The sequence below is a fragment of the Toxorhynchites rutilus genome, chromosome 3, assembly GCF_029784135.1.
Source record: "Toxorhynchites rutilus septentrionalis strain SRP chromosome 3, ASM2978413v1, whole genome shotgun sequence".
Taxonomy (NCBI): domain Eukaryota; kingdom Metazoa; phylum Arthropoda; class Insecta; order Diptera; family Culicidae; genus Toxorhynchites; species Toxorhynchites rutilus.
Genome location: NC_073746.1, coordinates 132,819,767 through 132,834,684, shown reverse-complemented (window position 1 = coordinate 132,834,684; position 14,918 = coordinate 132,819,767). Strand labels below are relative to the sequence as shown.

Sequence of the window (14,918 nt, the reverse complement as noted above, 5' to 3'; positions counted from 1 at the left end):
AACTGTAAGCGTTTCTATTTTCCCATACATTTGTTCTGTCCATTTGTGTGCTTTCCCGAACAGAGCTGTCATAAACGAGCAACTTATCGACGAGCAACAAAGGGGAAACCGCAGGATTCAAAGCCTCCATGAACAAAGGAAAAGAAGAAGAATGAAGAGGAATACTTGCCTAGAGTATAAACCAGGGCTCAGCATAGTCATAGTCAGCTGAGGATAGCCGGCTGACTAACCGACTGACTATATCCATAGTCAGTCGGTAAATGACTTTTTGGCTCTTCACGCAGTTTCTCCGCCAAAACGACTGAACAGTCAGTCGGGCGTTTAGTCGCTATCTCCCTCTACCGACTCGACTATATCATTCAATTCTTCCCAGTCAAATTGTCCTCATTGCATTTTGAAGTGACTTCCCCCAAAACGAATTTGTTCCTCTCTTTCTTTCCCATGTATCTTTATGCATGCGTCGATGTTTGAGTTCACCGTGGTTTGACAAACGCTACAGGTGAGCTAGATTTTTTTTGTAGCGTACACGAAAACTACTCACACGTATAAAATAGCGTGCAGTGTGTGTGCGCTATTTTGCACGCCTAATACTAACTAATACTAATGCGAGGACCTTCATAGCATATTTGATAAATGTCTAAGTTCGTTGGGTTGAGTTCACGATGGGTAAAAAAAGACGGGTGGGTAATGTCGGGGACATAACCGGAGTGACGTAGGACTATACAAAGGGGACAGCTTTTGTTAAATATATATTTTAAATATATTGTTTTATTTTCTTCTCCTACGTGAATACCTGCCTATCTACCTGAAAAATGGATTAGTTTACTGTTTACTCTTTATGAATATGTTGAGGGTTGAAAAGAACCTTTGGTGTTGTGTTTTTGTTATCACTCGATATTCCCATCTTGTTCGGTTAAACCTTCCTGTTTAGCTATTACGTTTGCCACTCTCCACAGCTTTCACAGTTGGAAAATTTCTTCCTATCCAGCTTGTGACATATTGTTCAGTAAATTACATTTAATGCGACGTGCCGGAGAAGCACTTTGCCACTCACTGAAACTAATTGTTGCCTTGATGAGCGCCGAACCGAAGCTGCTCTGTTCTTGATGCGGGTTTTCTGATTGTCGTGAGCAGCTTTGCAAGCCAACTCGAGCACTCCGACGGCCGAAACTCTATAATCGCTGTTAGGTATACTGGTGCTCCGGCACCAATCCGTTCGGCCTAGTTACCCTTGCGGAGCAATCAGTGAATGCGACCAACAGAGAACTGGAGACCTGCACGGTTCGAGTGAGACTTTGCCTTTCCCTTGACTTGCTTAACTTAACGGGCTGCTGTTCTATAAATAACCCAACAATGATCAATATCAACTGTCTCCGCTGTCCGGTTCGCTTGAACAATGGAAGAACAGAAATAATACCCTTACGCCTAAATGGCTACTACTGTGTAATTCACCATAATGTAATGGAACAGAAAACTTAACGCCCAAATGGCTACTACTAACTACTGTGTAATTTACAATTTATAGAAACATAAACATATGTACATGTACACGATAAAAACCCGGCTATGTTACAGATAAAATGCTAATGAGCCTGATAAATAAATAAATGGGATAAAAAAAAACGTACCGAAGCGCCACTCAGTGTCGCATTGGAGGCGATTTGAACCTGTAATTGAACATTTGCGATGACAGTGGTACAGTGTCGACTTTCAATGTGCGATCATAATTTGGATCTCTATGTTTACAAAAATGTCCAACTAAATAAGTCGCATTACATGTCCGTCCAATTAGCTAAATGTCGAACTAATTGTAAATTACTATACTTTCAATCTGGAAACAATTTAAGAGTTGGTGAAAATTCAATAATCTTGAAAGTCCCCAACTATCAATAAGCTCAGAACTACTGCCAAATTCACATACTCATCAGATCCTGGCAAACAAATTATGAAAACATCAATTTGTGTTTTATTATTATTTTGGATAATGTTTTAGAACGCATTGAACTTTATTTCCTAAACTCTTTTTTGGAAGGTTTAATGGCCCTGAAAAGCGCCTTGTTTTATGGAATGGTTCCAATTTAGAAAACTTAGTACTCGTGGTTTTGAAAAAAAAAACCATTTCGAACGCCCTCGATGCCGCCTTGTTCTGGATTTGCCACCAAAGCAGATTGTAAAAAGAACAAACTTTTTTCTTCTGCTACCTGCTGCCGTTTTGCGATTGCGTTTGCCACTCGCCACTCGCTGCAACTGCCTGTTGTTGTCTTGATGTGTTCTGTTCTGAATGCGGTTTTTCTTATCGTCGCGAGCAGCTTTACCAGCCAACTCGATCACTTCGGCGGCCGAAACTATATAACGGCGGCTAGGTGGACTGGTGCACTGGTACTTACGCACTCGTCCTAGCTACCCTTGCGGGGAACTCCATATCAACACGGTTCGAGCGGGATTTTGCCTTTCCCTTCACTTTTCCTCCTTTACCATGTCCAGACATGGGTGCTTGGGTTGGTTTGTTGATGTGTTGTGATGCGAACCGATGTGGTGTACGGTTTGAATGAGAATGATCGTTACGGCAGCGGAGCGGGGATTTTTAAGCTGACTGGCTGGCTCGAGAATTACGCATGTGTGAGACTGCGACCAATGTTTCGTTCTTTTTTTTTCTTTTTCCTTTCCAATCGTGCTTCATTCTATTTCGCTGCTGCTCTGGTTGCCCGTTTTGGTCGGTACGATTTGAGGAGCACAAAATGGACCAATCAAAAATGGGCACATAGTGAATTTTGAGAATGCTTGATATTTCACAATTATTCAATTATTTATCTCAAGAAAAATGAAATGTTATTCGTTATTATAGATGCGTAGATATATTTCCTATCAATTGATGCAAAAACCTTTGCGATCTATTGAGAAATGCTCGAGTTATAAGCGTTCCAAATCTTGCATTTTTTCCTACTTGTTCAGTGCCTAGATTTCCATTTCACCCCCTATATCTTCCGGTTAGACGTAGTCCTACGTCAAAAAAACCGTCCATTGATGGGGTAACTACTTTTTTACATCAGGAATCAAGTTTTCGTTCCTCTTTATATGGACGTGCGTACGCGTGTACAAAATTAGTATCAGGGGGAAATGGAAACGTGGATTGAAGTCAGTTGAATGAAGAGGCAGATTTGTATTCATTAGTCGAGTCAGTTAAAATAACCACTGACTGTACTAGTTCACCAGTCATCCTCGCTAGGTAGCACTAGTCAATTCATTTTTTAGTCAAGTAATTTTTTGTTGGCGGCAACTGCCGAAGCAGTTCTAGTCGAAGCGTAGCTACTAGGAGTAGAGTCGGTCTTCATTTTTCACCTTCGAAGATTTCGGGCCTTGGTATAAACAGTGGATCTCGCTGAGGCAAACTTTCATTCGGCATCGGACTGTTGAGCAATCTAGATCACTTTGCTTTCGCTGCGCTTCGATCTATGGTTGGACCCCACCAGTGGTAATCCAACTTGGACACTCGTGTGGTGTTTTCAGTTCATTTTTCGCGTTATTCGTATCGTGTGTTTTTCTTTTCGCGTCATAAATTAGACGCTTCGCGTATTGTGTGATGAGCAAGAAGAAGAGAAAGGCAGGCTCGAGCCCTGCAAAAAACGAACGCATTGCCAGGAGCAATAAAATTTCGAGGCAAGCATCATCTAATGATGCACGCGATGTTGGTGCAGTGAAAAGCTCTCGCACTGAACCGAGTCTTCGCGAGTGTGACACCGCATCGAACAACAGCGAAGTAGACGACTTCGGCGCGTCGGTCGAAAATGTAAACGCTATTACCCAGGCAGCAATCAGATTCAAGCTCCCCCCGCTGGTGGTGAAGGCGGTCGCTCTTGACAAACTCATCAGCGAATTCGCATCGATGGGTGTTACAGCAGAGTACAAGCTGTGTGGCATAATTCAGTCTTTTTCCAAGCAGTTAACATTGTTTGATTTTCGTCATCATAAGGGCTTCGTTGGTGCCTTTGACATTGCATGTATGCATTAAACTGACGTTATGGCGAAGCAGGCATAAAGGTTGTGCGCCAAAAAATCCATTGGGGAATACCAAGCATCTTGAATGTCGTACTGGAATGTTATAAGTTATTTGGGTTCGCGTGCCAATCGCAAAACTGCCTTCAACTAGGATTGCATTTGCGCTAATCTTAATCATAATGAAGCAATGCTACTGTTTTCGAGGTTATTGATATTAATAGAGTTTATTTCGCTTGTTTAGTCACCAAGAAAGTAAATGTCGTTCTGGAATTTTGTATATGATTAGGTTTCACTTGCCAGTAGCAAAACTTCCTCCACTAAGGGTGACAGCTGCGCTTATCTCGAGCAAGAGAAAGTAACTTTTCTCGAGGCCAGTGATATGAACAGAAGCGTTTCTTTTGAGAATAGCATGTATGCTATAGCGAACGCTTGTTTAGCGCTTGGTTTACGTTGTACGAACGATGCCTAATGGTGCAATCCCACTGAGGCAATACTAAATAATAGTAGCATGATATTTGATACTTGAAAGTGTTGTCATTGTTGTTGTTTCCTCGCGGTGCTAAAGATATATTGATGTAGATATGAGATGTGGAATAATGGTGCTGGAGCAACATGTATTTAATCGACCGTAGCTGAGTCTATGTCAATTGCGAAAAAGGCCACCGGAATAGCGTTCGAGGTAAATTTTCAATGCATTGACATGAAATAAATTGCGACATACGATATGCTAGTGTATTGTTCTGCAAAGGCAAAAATAAATCATCAATCTATTATCATCAACTGAAAAAAAACATCAAAAAACTGAAAAAAAACATCTCAGAGAGTATTCTACTAAGCGGTTGTTTCTAAAATTTCACAGCATTATAGAATAATATCCGAACAAGCGACTTTTATAAAATAACAGCGAAGTTCTACGTCAACAATGCGATCGTATCTTGGATACAACCTCCTATAATTTTTTCCTGATAGAACAATGAATTATCTGTATTGTGATGCTAAAACAAGTTCTGTACCTTCAATCAATCCCAAAATACAGCTGGTTTTGTGATTCCGGATTCTAAATGAATCAAGCTTTAATCAACAGTACGAAGGGAAACATCATGAGAAAGGCTGGCTTCGTCTTCTGATTGTAGTTATTCATTAACTTTACTAAAACAGCAACACAATAATGTATTATAGACTACGTTTATTAGTACTTTATTATGCTTCGATATAACGTACAATTCGATACAACGTACAATTTTGAAAGTGAAATGTACGTTATATCGGAGAAGTCCTTACTCTGCAAGTATCTATGAATGAATAAATGAAATGAAAAATATCGAAGTTTACCTGTATTATTTTATTCAATTAAAAAAAATTGTTATGGAGTGCCGAAATCGATTTTCACAAAAATCTTATCAATCCATCATGAAATGACTGTGCAATAAGCGTTTAAAATTGGACGATGCGATCGATTTTTGTTTTTCAATTTGTACCCCCAATATGTTCCCGAAAGACGTAATCCTACGGCAAAAACCACTTCGGCAAAAATCTGTATAATATAAGGGTGGGTTTAGACTAGGGATATATTCATGTGAAGAAATATGATGAGATTATTTCTATAATCTCATCATATTTCCTATAATCTTCATCAACCGTTTACACTAGCGTGAACTTCTATAATGAATATATTCATATCTTCGGTGAATTTATTCACCTGAAGTAGAACTGCATCTAACTTTAGTGATTTCTCACCAGTGAGAAATTCACAAGCGTTTACATATGCTGAACTTATTCAAGTTATATATACCTCGAATAAGTGTATCATATTTATTCTCATCCGTTTACACCTATTTTCACGTGAATAAATCCATCTATAGCTATAGATCTCCCTAATGTAAACCCGCCATAACAATACTCACTTCTTTTACAGGAATACACAAGTGGAACGATCACATCGAAGGTGTCGGGGGCATCAACGCCCCGAAGAAGTTGATCTGTCACTGCATGGATGGGCAGGACCGCGTTCAGCTGATCAAAGGAAAAGATGATATGCGTCAGGATGCGGTCATGTTGCAAGTTTTCAGCATCCTCAACGTGTTGCTGTGCAACGATAAGGACGCAAATCGGAAGAAGCTTAGGGTACGCACCTACAAGGTGGTTCCCCTGTCGAGACAAAGTGGCATTTTGGAGTGGTGCTCGAACACAACGACGTTCGGGGGTTGGCTTGTACCAGCGCATGAGCGCTACCGACCCAAAGATCTGAATCCAACCGATGCCCGCAAATCTTTTGCCGAAATGGCGAAATCTTCGCTGAAAACCAAACAGGAAAAGTTCTTGAAAATCTGCCAGCGGCTCAGTCCCGTGTTTCAGTATTATTTCTTCGAGAAGTTCCTCACGCCGGGTATGTGGTTCGAGCGACGCCTTAGTTACACTAAAAGTGTCGCGGTATCTTCGATGATCGGTTACATTCTGGGGATAGGTGACCGACATGTGCAGAATCTTTTGGTGGACGAAAAAACAGCGGAGATTATTCATATAGATTTTGGCATTGCATTTGAATTGGGGAAAAATCTACCCACCCCGGAAACGATCCCATTCCGATTGAGCAGGGATATGGTGGCTGGGATGGGTGTTAGTGGCATCGAGGGAGTTTTTAAAAAGTAAGTCGGGAAATTGGTGAAATTGCATCCATAACATGAAAAACTCTTGTTCCAGATCCTGTGAGAAAACGTTGGAGATTTTGCGTAACAACCATGCACCGATCATGACCATCTTGGAAGTTCTTTTGTACGATCCGTTGTACAGCTGGAATGTCATGTCCAATAAGAAGGCTGTTCGGGAGCAGAGAGCGGAAATGTATGGTGGTAATTTAACCGCAACAGAGACTTCCAAAGAAGGTGCAGTGAACATCAGTGCGGAACGTGCCTTACTACGCGTTAGTGAGAAACTGAATGGGAAGGAAGATGAGAAATTTACGTCCGTTGAAGGACAAGTGGAAAGACTTATTTTTGCTGCCACTAGCAACCTAAACTTGTGTCAGTTATTTCATGGATGGCAACCATACTTGTAAAAGCCACATGTTACGAATTTATTCACACGTTCGTTCGTTTATTGTCGTTATATCTGTTTCAGCGTTGCATTAAAGCATTGTTCACTATCACGAAATGTATCTTTTCACGGATTTGAAAGAACACTCCTCACTCACAAAATATCTGGTCGGTATCACTGGAAGTGAATAAATGCAATAGCACCTGAACGTATCGTTCGTCACTCGCTCATCCTCCGGTGACTTCGATTGAGGTTCCGTTGATATAACTGCTCCTATCCGATGCCAGGAAGGAAATAACCTCAGCAATTTCTAGGGAAAATACCACCGTTAAGTTTTCATATCGATTCACGCCATGGAATAAATACCTTCCGGCTTCCCGAAACGTCGCAGTGCACACTGCATAATAACCATATCTTTCACCTTCTGCGGGACCGTTTCGGTCATTGGCGTTTCGATGAACCCGGGCACTACTGCATTCACGCGCACATTATACCGTCCAAATTCTCGTGCCACCACTTTCGTCATTGCCTCGACGCCTGCCTTGCTTGGGGAATAGTTCGATTGACCCATGTTACCACTTCGGGCCACAATCGAAGAAACATTCACCATCGAACCACCACTGTTATGCTCCACCATGGCTTTGCCGAATTGCTGCAAGACCAACCAGGTGCCCTTGAGGTTGACATTAACCACCGCATCGAAATCAGCTTCCGGCATCTTGAGGATGAAGTTGTCCCTCGTAATGCCAGCGGAATTGACTACAATCGTCGGTGGACGCTTATATTTTTCGGTGACTGCTCTCAGCACTTTGGAGATGCTATCGCTAGACGATACATCCATTTCGAGGGCGATATGATCATTTTTCGTGTTGAGGGCTTCAATAGTGGCATTGGCCGCATCCAGATTACGATCAACTGCTACGACGGTAGCACCATCTCGGGCGAGCAGCTGGCTGGTTACCCGACCGATTCCTGATCCGGCACCTGTGAGAACACGATTATTTTTGAATCACTTGAAATTTATTTCGAATTTCTATGATGTACAGTTTCAAGAAACCTCGCCGACCTTGAACTTACCCGTGACAAAAGCGAGGCGTCCTGATAACAATCCACTCATGGTATTACCCACTTTTTTGGAAGACTAAACGGGCAGTAAAATTCAACAATTCTAATAGGTACAGCTAGGACATGTTAGCTCATCACCTGTGGTAAGATAACAACTAATCACGTATATGTTAGCTACGCAACATCTGATTCTGGCGGACCGTTTGTATATGTATGCTGCTGAACCACACATTTTACGTTAAAACATTCCGCCGAAGCATTTTTTTGGGTGTGCGTTCGAGATCTGTAGGATGTGTTCAACGTAAACATTAGGTTGTCTGGAAAGTTCGTGCAAACTTTTTGGAAACACTGAATTCTTCTTTTCACGCGACTGATGTTTGCGCGCAAAAAAAAATCACGTAAAAACAAATATAATCAATAATTACGAGAACGAAATCCATGTTTTTTGCAACTTTAGTATTTTTCTAAAAAAGACTAGTTAACTGGCTGTTGATATGTTGATTATCTGAATCGGTCAGGTAGTTCAAAAGTTTTATATTTTCGAAAAAAAGTCATTTTTGATTTAAAGTGATTTTTCGGATCACCCTAAAATGAAAATGGTCACCCATAAAAAAATACGACTCAATTTCTATAATAGGGCCCACAAATTATTAATGAAAAATCTCTTTTCTGTTTCAAAAAAACATTCTAATTGATAGTTTCAAGAGTTTTCTTCAAGCAGTGAAAAAATCTTGAACGAAGATTATTTCTGATGGTTTTTATTTTGATTCCAAAAATTCGATATATTCTTATGACGACCTTCAGAAATGGTAAAAAAATATTTATAATAATAAATATTTATTATGAGAATTCAATAAACAATCAACAATTATTTTCATTGATCTTTTGACAATTTAAAAATGCGTTTTTGCATAGTTGTTTTAATGCCTTCTTTTTTTTTCTTTTTTTTAAATACCGTTCTGAATCATATTTCGGACACTGAAGGCATATGATGCAGAAAACAGATCTAAACCTTATGCACAGGTATTATTTGGTTGATATTTTTAATGAATTAGTTCAGTATGCTTTTTAAGCTTTGTACTTTGGTACTTTTTTGATTGAAAACATAAAAAATCATCGAATAAAATGCTTTTCAAATGAAGCGAATAAGAATCAAACTTCGGACACTATATATAAAAAAAAAATCAAATTTCGGACACTCTGTTTGCATAACGGTTTCTTGTGGTTATAAGCACTTGTGGTTATAATTAGATTTCGGTACAATTACTAATACTACAAACTGACCGAACATCCGAGAATAACAACGACTTGGCCTGTCTAAAAGTGTGCTGCAACCTTCCATGCACATACAAATGTCTTAAAAATTGTCTACAACCATTGATGGCTGGTTAAATTGTAATAGAACTTTAACCATTTGATTTTTTAATTGGCTTGAAATAATTTTCAACAACATCTTTTATGATATTTTCTATTTTCCCCAAAATGCTTGTCGTTTATTGATTTTTCTTTGCAGCTTCATGGTTTAAAATACCGTAAGACTTATATTGTTTCAATGGTAATTATATATTTGAATTCAGGTTATTTGTTGTTCAAAGTAATAAAATAATTGAAGGCATCAGAGCATTAATCTTGATTCCTTTTTTCTGTTACATAGTTACATCTATTTTGTCATTATCCTTTTGTACCAATTTCTCTTTCTTAATTATTGAATTTGCAGCTTTTTTTTTGTCTTTTTCAGTTCTTCGTGTTTTTCTTTCTGCTCCATCCGTTCTTCCTGTTTTCTCAGCTGAGCTAATGTTTGGATTTCTTGTTCTTCCCATTTCAACTCTTTTTTCCTTATATTTTCCTCAAGTTTTTTGGCGCTTCGTCATTTCATTCAACTTTTTCGCAGGTTTTACTTCTTTATACAACATATCCCAAGACTCGCTTGTGGCCACTGCAGGAGTAACGTGAGGCTTACTTTTACCATGGATTGATGAATTACCTGGATATACGGCAACGTAGGGAGGATTCAAGGTTTCTTCTGTTCATCCAATTGCACATTGTCCACTAATTATTCAACTCCCCTCATATCTATCTGTTGGTCTGAAGCTGAAAAACATGTGTATTATTTATACAAGATTTCAAAATATTTTGGTGCGTTATATGAATCTACGCTTTGCCTCTATAACAAGCCTGAAAACTCACATTGTAGTATCACCAATTTCAACTGAACGAAATATGAATCGTAAGAAAAAAGGTCGATTCAAATTTCGGACACTTTAGTTTTGTAATTTTTAAATGAAAATTACATTACACTTGATTATATTTTATAGTCAACTGCGAAACACTTACCAAGTAGTAAACTGTTAACGATGATGAGAACTGATGAAACATGGGAGAAATTTAAATATTGATGAACGGGTAAATTCTACGTGCTCACGCTAAGGAAACGTCAAACACAAACGATAATGAGTAGTTTTGTCAGATTTTTGCCGATTATGTTATAATTCAAATGTAGTTCTCATATGAAATGATAGTGGGATTACAAGGGATTACTCTAAAGAAGCTATTGTGATATTAATTTTATAGTTATATAATCAGTGCATTAAATATTTCAAGATATTAGAGCCAAGTATCCGAAATATGTTTCAGAACGGTAGCATTGACGTTCTTAGAGGAACTTCGCCGTCTCAACATAGTATAACTCGCGTCATTTTTATTAGTACTTTGTTGAGATTTCTGTGCCAAATAACACGCCTTGGATTGTTTTTTGACGTAGGACTACGTCTTTACTCGCTTACATTTTTGCAAACCGGAATGCTTTTTCCCAATACAGATTCCGAAACCAAAAAGTTGAGAAAATCGGCAATGCAGACACATGCAAGTCGGCAGTACTTTCATACTTCCATGCATTTTAACACTCCGGAATTTATTTGCTAACACGGTCTACAAAAGTGGGTACAAATGCAACGCTTTGCCTCGGTTATTCAAGACGGCATTGGAAGATATCCCTTCATGTCGTCATCCCACTGAATTTCTACGCATACTGTTCGATGATTAAGCAAAATGTTGATAACTATTTGCTGCGATAACTACTACCATAATGCATGAATTGACCTAAATTGGGATTTGTTTGCAATTGAATTCGTAAATTGTTTAATTCATTCACTAGTTAAATCAATACAGATAAGATGTTTTAACCTGAGAGAGAGGAGCCAGCTCGCGTTTGTTGTGATCACCCTTATGTCAGCGCGAACCAGTCACGGTGAACCAAGGGGAAGTATTGAAATATGTAGAAAATTTCAACATGACATTTTTTTGCAAGACGTTTTATGTGAAAATAATGTTGACGTCGGACTACATCTTTCATTTCTATACTGGGGTGTAAGTTCAAAGCTTCGAAAACGAGAGTGTTACATTGGAGAAACCGGATTTTGAGCAATAAACCCTCTTCGCCGGTTGAAAGAAATGGTATGATAACCGCTTCATTCGAAAGATAAAATGTCTACGCGTTCTATACTTGTTACTTATTGATCCAAAAACTTGTTTCAATAGCTCAAAAATTGTTTTGAAAGCAAGCTATTGAAATCACAAAAATCTCTATATAAGTAGGTGCCAGCTCCACTCAATTATAATTGTACAGCGGTTAGATCATTTTGGAACAGTTATTGCTGCAAAAAAAAACAAACTTGCTGCTGTGAAGAAGGCGACCAGCAAGAAGAAAGCTGCTGCTACTGCTGGTGTGGCTGCCCGAAAGCAAAAGTCAAACAAATCCTCAAAAATCGTTGCATGCAAGCCGAAAACGCCGAACTCATAGAAATCAGTAGCAGCTTCGAAAAAACCTACCATCGCCACACATAACGCACAACTAGAGAGAAAACAAGATAGTGTTTTCAGCAAATCAAATCCAGTTCTTTTCAGAAAGAGTTTATCAAATACTGCGGTCAAATACATTCTTTTTTAATTTCTTCGATCAAGTGCGATCAACGTAAGATTACATCTTTCGAGCACTTATTAGGAGTACAGTGAATCTTGAGAAAGACAATTCATTCCTGCTCGACACTCGCACAAAAAATGTTCACTCATCAATGTCACAAACGGGAAGTGGGTGTTGTGAGGGAGGGCAGAGTGAGCGCAACATTTATGCAGACTGATTGGAAGCGACAGATATGTTGTATATGGGAAATGGTATACAAATTATATCACACATAAAGGGGAGAAAGAATCTTGACCCTTTTAGTTTTTTGGACACAACTATTGGTTCACCTTCACTATCGGTCAATTCGATTGGATCTTCAGTGATACTAGTGCCTTGATTAAACCTACATGTCAAATTTGAATATTGCATATGAATGTGAATATCATGGCAAAGATGACGAGAGACTGGTAGTATAATTCTCATCTTCATCCGAATGCCTGTTAAAAATGCAGACACAGCATCCTTTTTAGTCAACCTAGTATTATTTCCATCGGACACAAACAAAATTCCCTCAAAATACACCTGAGAGAAATCAATGTTGGCTATTTTCATTGGAAGATTAGCTCTTATTTTATGTATTCCACATACACACAGGTTTTTTTTTACGCGGGGGATACGTATCTCGTAAAAAAACCGCGTTAATTGGAAAATCCGCGTAAAAAAACCTGGGTGTACGCTGCATATTCAAATTGCGTCGGAGATAGACAATCATCGCCCACATTGCAAAAATCGATTCGTCGAGCTTGCAGTAATAGATCAACCTGGAACCAGTGAAAGAATACAAGAATTCGCGAAAACTGAATGTACGATCGGAAAAAGTCACAAATGGGCCCAAAACACCCATAAATTCACACAAGATCTCCACCGACAAACAAATCATAAAAGTCAGTTTGCTTCTAATTTTGGATTTTGTTTTAGAAATCATCGAAATAATTCTTTAGGACAACTATATCGAAATTATCAAAAGTAAAAAATGTTTGAATGGGCCGATGCCGCTAGAAGCCATGATGTGGGCTGACCTGGTACATCTTTTATTATTTCCTACGTGATCAGTGTTCAAATTTTTACCCCCATATATTCCTGTTAGACGCAGTCCTATGTCAAAAATCAAATCGGGAATAAAACGCACAAATGTACTCACTAACAAAGGTTCACGTCAAGTTTGAACACTTTTCTCATAAATGAATGACAACAACTTGCTTGATTGAAATTGTCAGTTTGGAATTTTCTTGATGAGAATGCGTAAAAAGAATAAGAAGAAAACAAACTATCTGTCATTCAGCTGGCTCCTCTCTCTCAGGTTTTAACCAAGGATGCAAAATTTCGAAAGAACATGTTAAAATCGAAAAGCAATTTTTATCAGTGCAAAATATCTCCACCGACATTCTTCACTTCTTTCTATCGCGGTGCCGCTGTGCCTATGAAGGCTGGCTCACCATCTCGTTTGTTTTGATATAGTTTTCGTTCCATAAACAGAAATATCAGTTCATTCTCGATGTCAGTGAATGCTCAAGCCGAAAATATCACCTTTCATTGCGTCCTGGTGAAATTTTCGTTGGTCATAAGCGGACCTTACACGGTCAACTTTATTGACAATATGATGACATTTGAGAGCATAATGACAGCTGAACATGGCCGACGACGCAGAAATCCGGATTTTCTGATTTTCGAGCATCAATATCGTGACATTTCATATAGATGCATGATGTTGACGTTTTACCTCACGGACTTCCAGACTGAGTTGCCAGATATGCAAGCGCACATTTAATTTTTGTTAGTCTTTTTTGCGATTGCAATTAAAATTTATAAACTACTGAAATTGTAGGTATCATAAATGGAAGCTTTTGGTTTGGAAAACCGATACTTTGAATAGCAAAATACGGTACTTTTCACGATACAAATCAAAACTTAAAAGTAAACTGACAATGTGATGGTGAGAGAGTGGATGAAACTTAACAACGTTTTAGGAATTTTTTAACGTTGAACTCGGTCATTCTTTGCGCTAGTGAGCGGGTTGTGTGCTTCTTCACACTCCGCTATAAAATTTGGAGAATGAGAAGATCTGGGGAAATCACAGATGAAAAAACATCATGTGTTAATTCAAGCTACAGTAGAATCCCGATTATCCGCGGAATAGTCGGGCAAACTCACCGCGATTAACGAATATCGCGATGACCCATTAAAGGACAAAAAAATGCAAACACGAAAAGAGATGTTTCAACATAAAAACTATGTTCTATCAATACAAAAATCAATCAACTATCCATCTATAAGGTCGTGTACACCAGTGGCTAAATAATGTAAAAGCCATGACCACAACAAAAGAGCATGGGCCTACCACTCACTAACAAATTCCGGAAAGGCCTATTGATTTACTATGGAACTCGCAGTCACGAATAATCCGCAGGGCGGATCACCCGCTCGCGGATAATCGGGGTTCTACTGTCATAGTCTCATTTATGGAATATAAACATTTGCTTGCAGATAAAATAACTTGCATATATTTTCGCAAACTAAAATAATCTGGCATCTCTGAAACTGAAAGGAACAGTCTGTATTTGTGAAACGAGTATTATGATGTATTTTTGAGAAGAAAAACCGAATTCTAAAGTGTAAATTATGAATGAAAATTAACTTTTACGAATCAAATTAGTATTCTATGTGAATGCAAATCACTTTTTTTTCTGCAAGTGGTGAGAAAATCCCATACAAAAATTATGTCTGAAATTGACGTTATATTATAATAATACTGTTTAGTAGGAATATCTGAAAATTCAGAGGAAGTAGGTTAAGTTAAGGTTAGGACTACGCGCTTCAACTTATTAAATATTACCAAGTAGATATTTTCATTCAAATTTTACCA

The 14,918-nt window shown here is 38.6% G+C and overlaps 2 protein-coding genes across 2 annotated transcripts in view; one reads left to right on the top strand and one right to left on the bottom strand.

Moving 5' to 3' along the window:
• LOC129772848 (serine/threonine-protein kinase ATM) overlaps nucleotides 1-7,159 on the top strand; it is a 64,134-nt gene extending 56,975 nt beyond the window's left edge. Inside the window, exons 17-18 of the mRNA XM_055776360.1 lie at nucleotides 5,912-6,641; nucleotides 6,697-7,159. Of these exons, the coding sequence (XP_055632335.1) occupies nucleotides 5,912-6,641; nucleotides 6,697-7,051 (1,085 nt within the window). The 3' untranslated portion in view covers nucleotides 7,052-7,159. The remainder of the gene's footprint in view (nucleotides 1-5,911; nucleotides 6,642-6,696) is intronic.
• Nucleotides 7,056-8,345, bottom strand: LOC129772852 (estradiol 17-beta-dehydrogenase 8). Its single transcript, XM_055776366.1, has 3 exons — nucleotides 8,107-8,345; nucleotides 7,396-8,013; nucleotides 7,056-7,339 (listed from the first exon to the last, which is right to left on the bottom strand). Exons 1-3 carry the CDS (start codon nucleotides 8,144-8,146, stop codon nucleotides 7,257-7,259), a joined length of 741 nt encoding a protein of 246 aa, XP_055632341.1. The 5' UTR covers nucleotides 8,147-8,345; the 3' UTR covers nucleotides 7,056-7,256.
• Nucleotides 8,346-14,918: the final 6,573 nt, after the last annotated feature.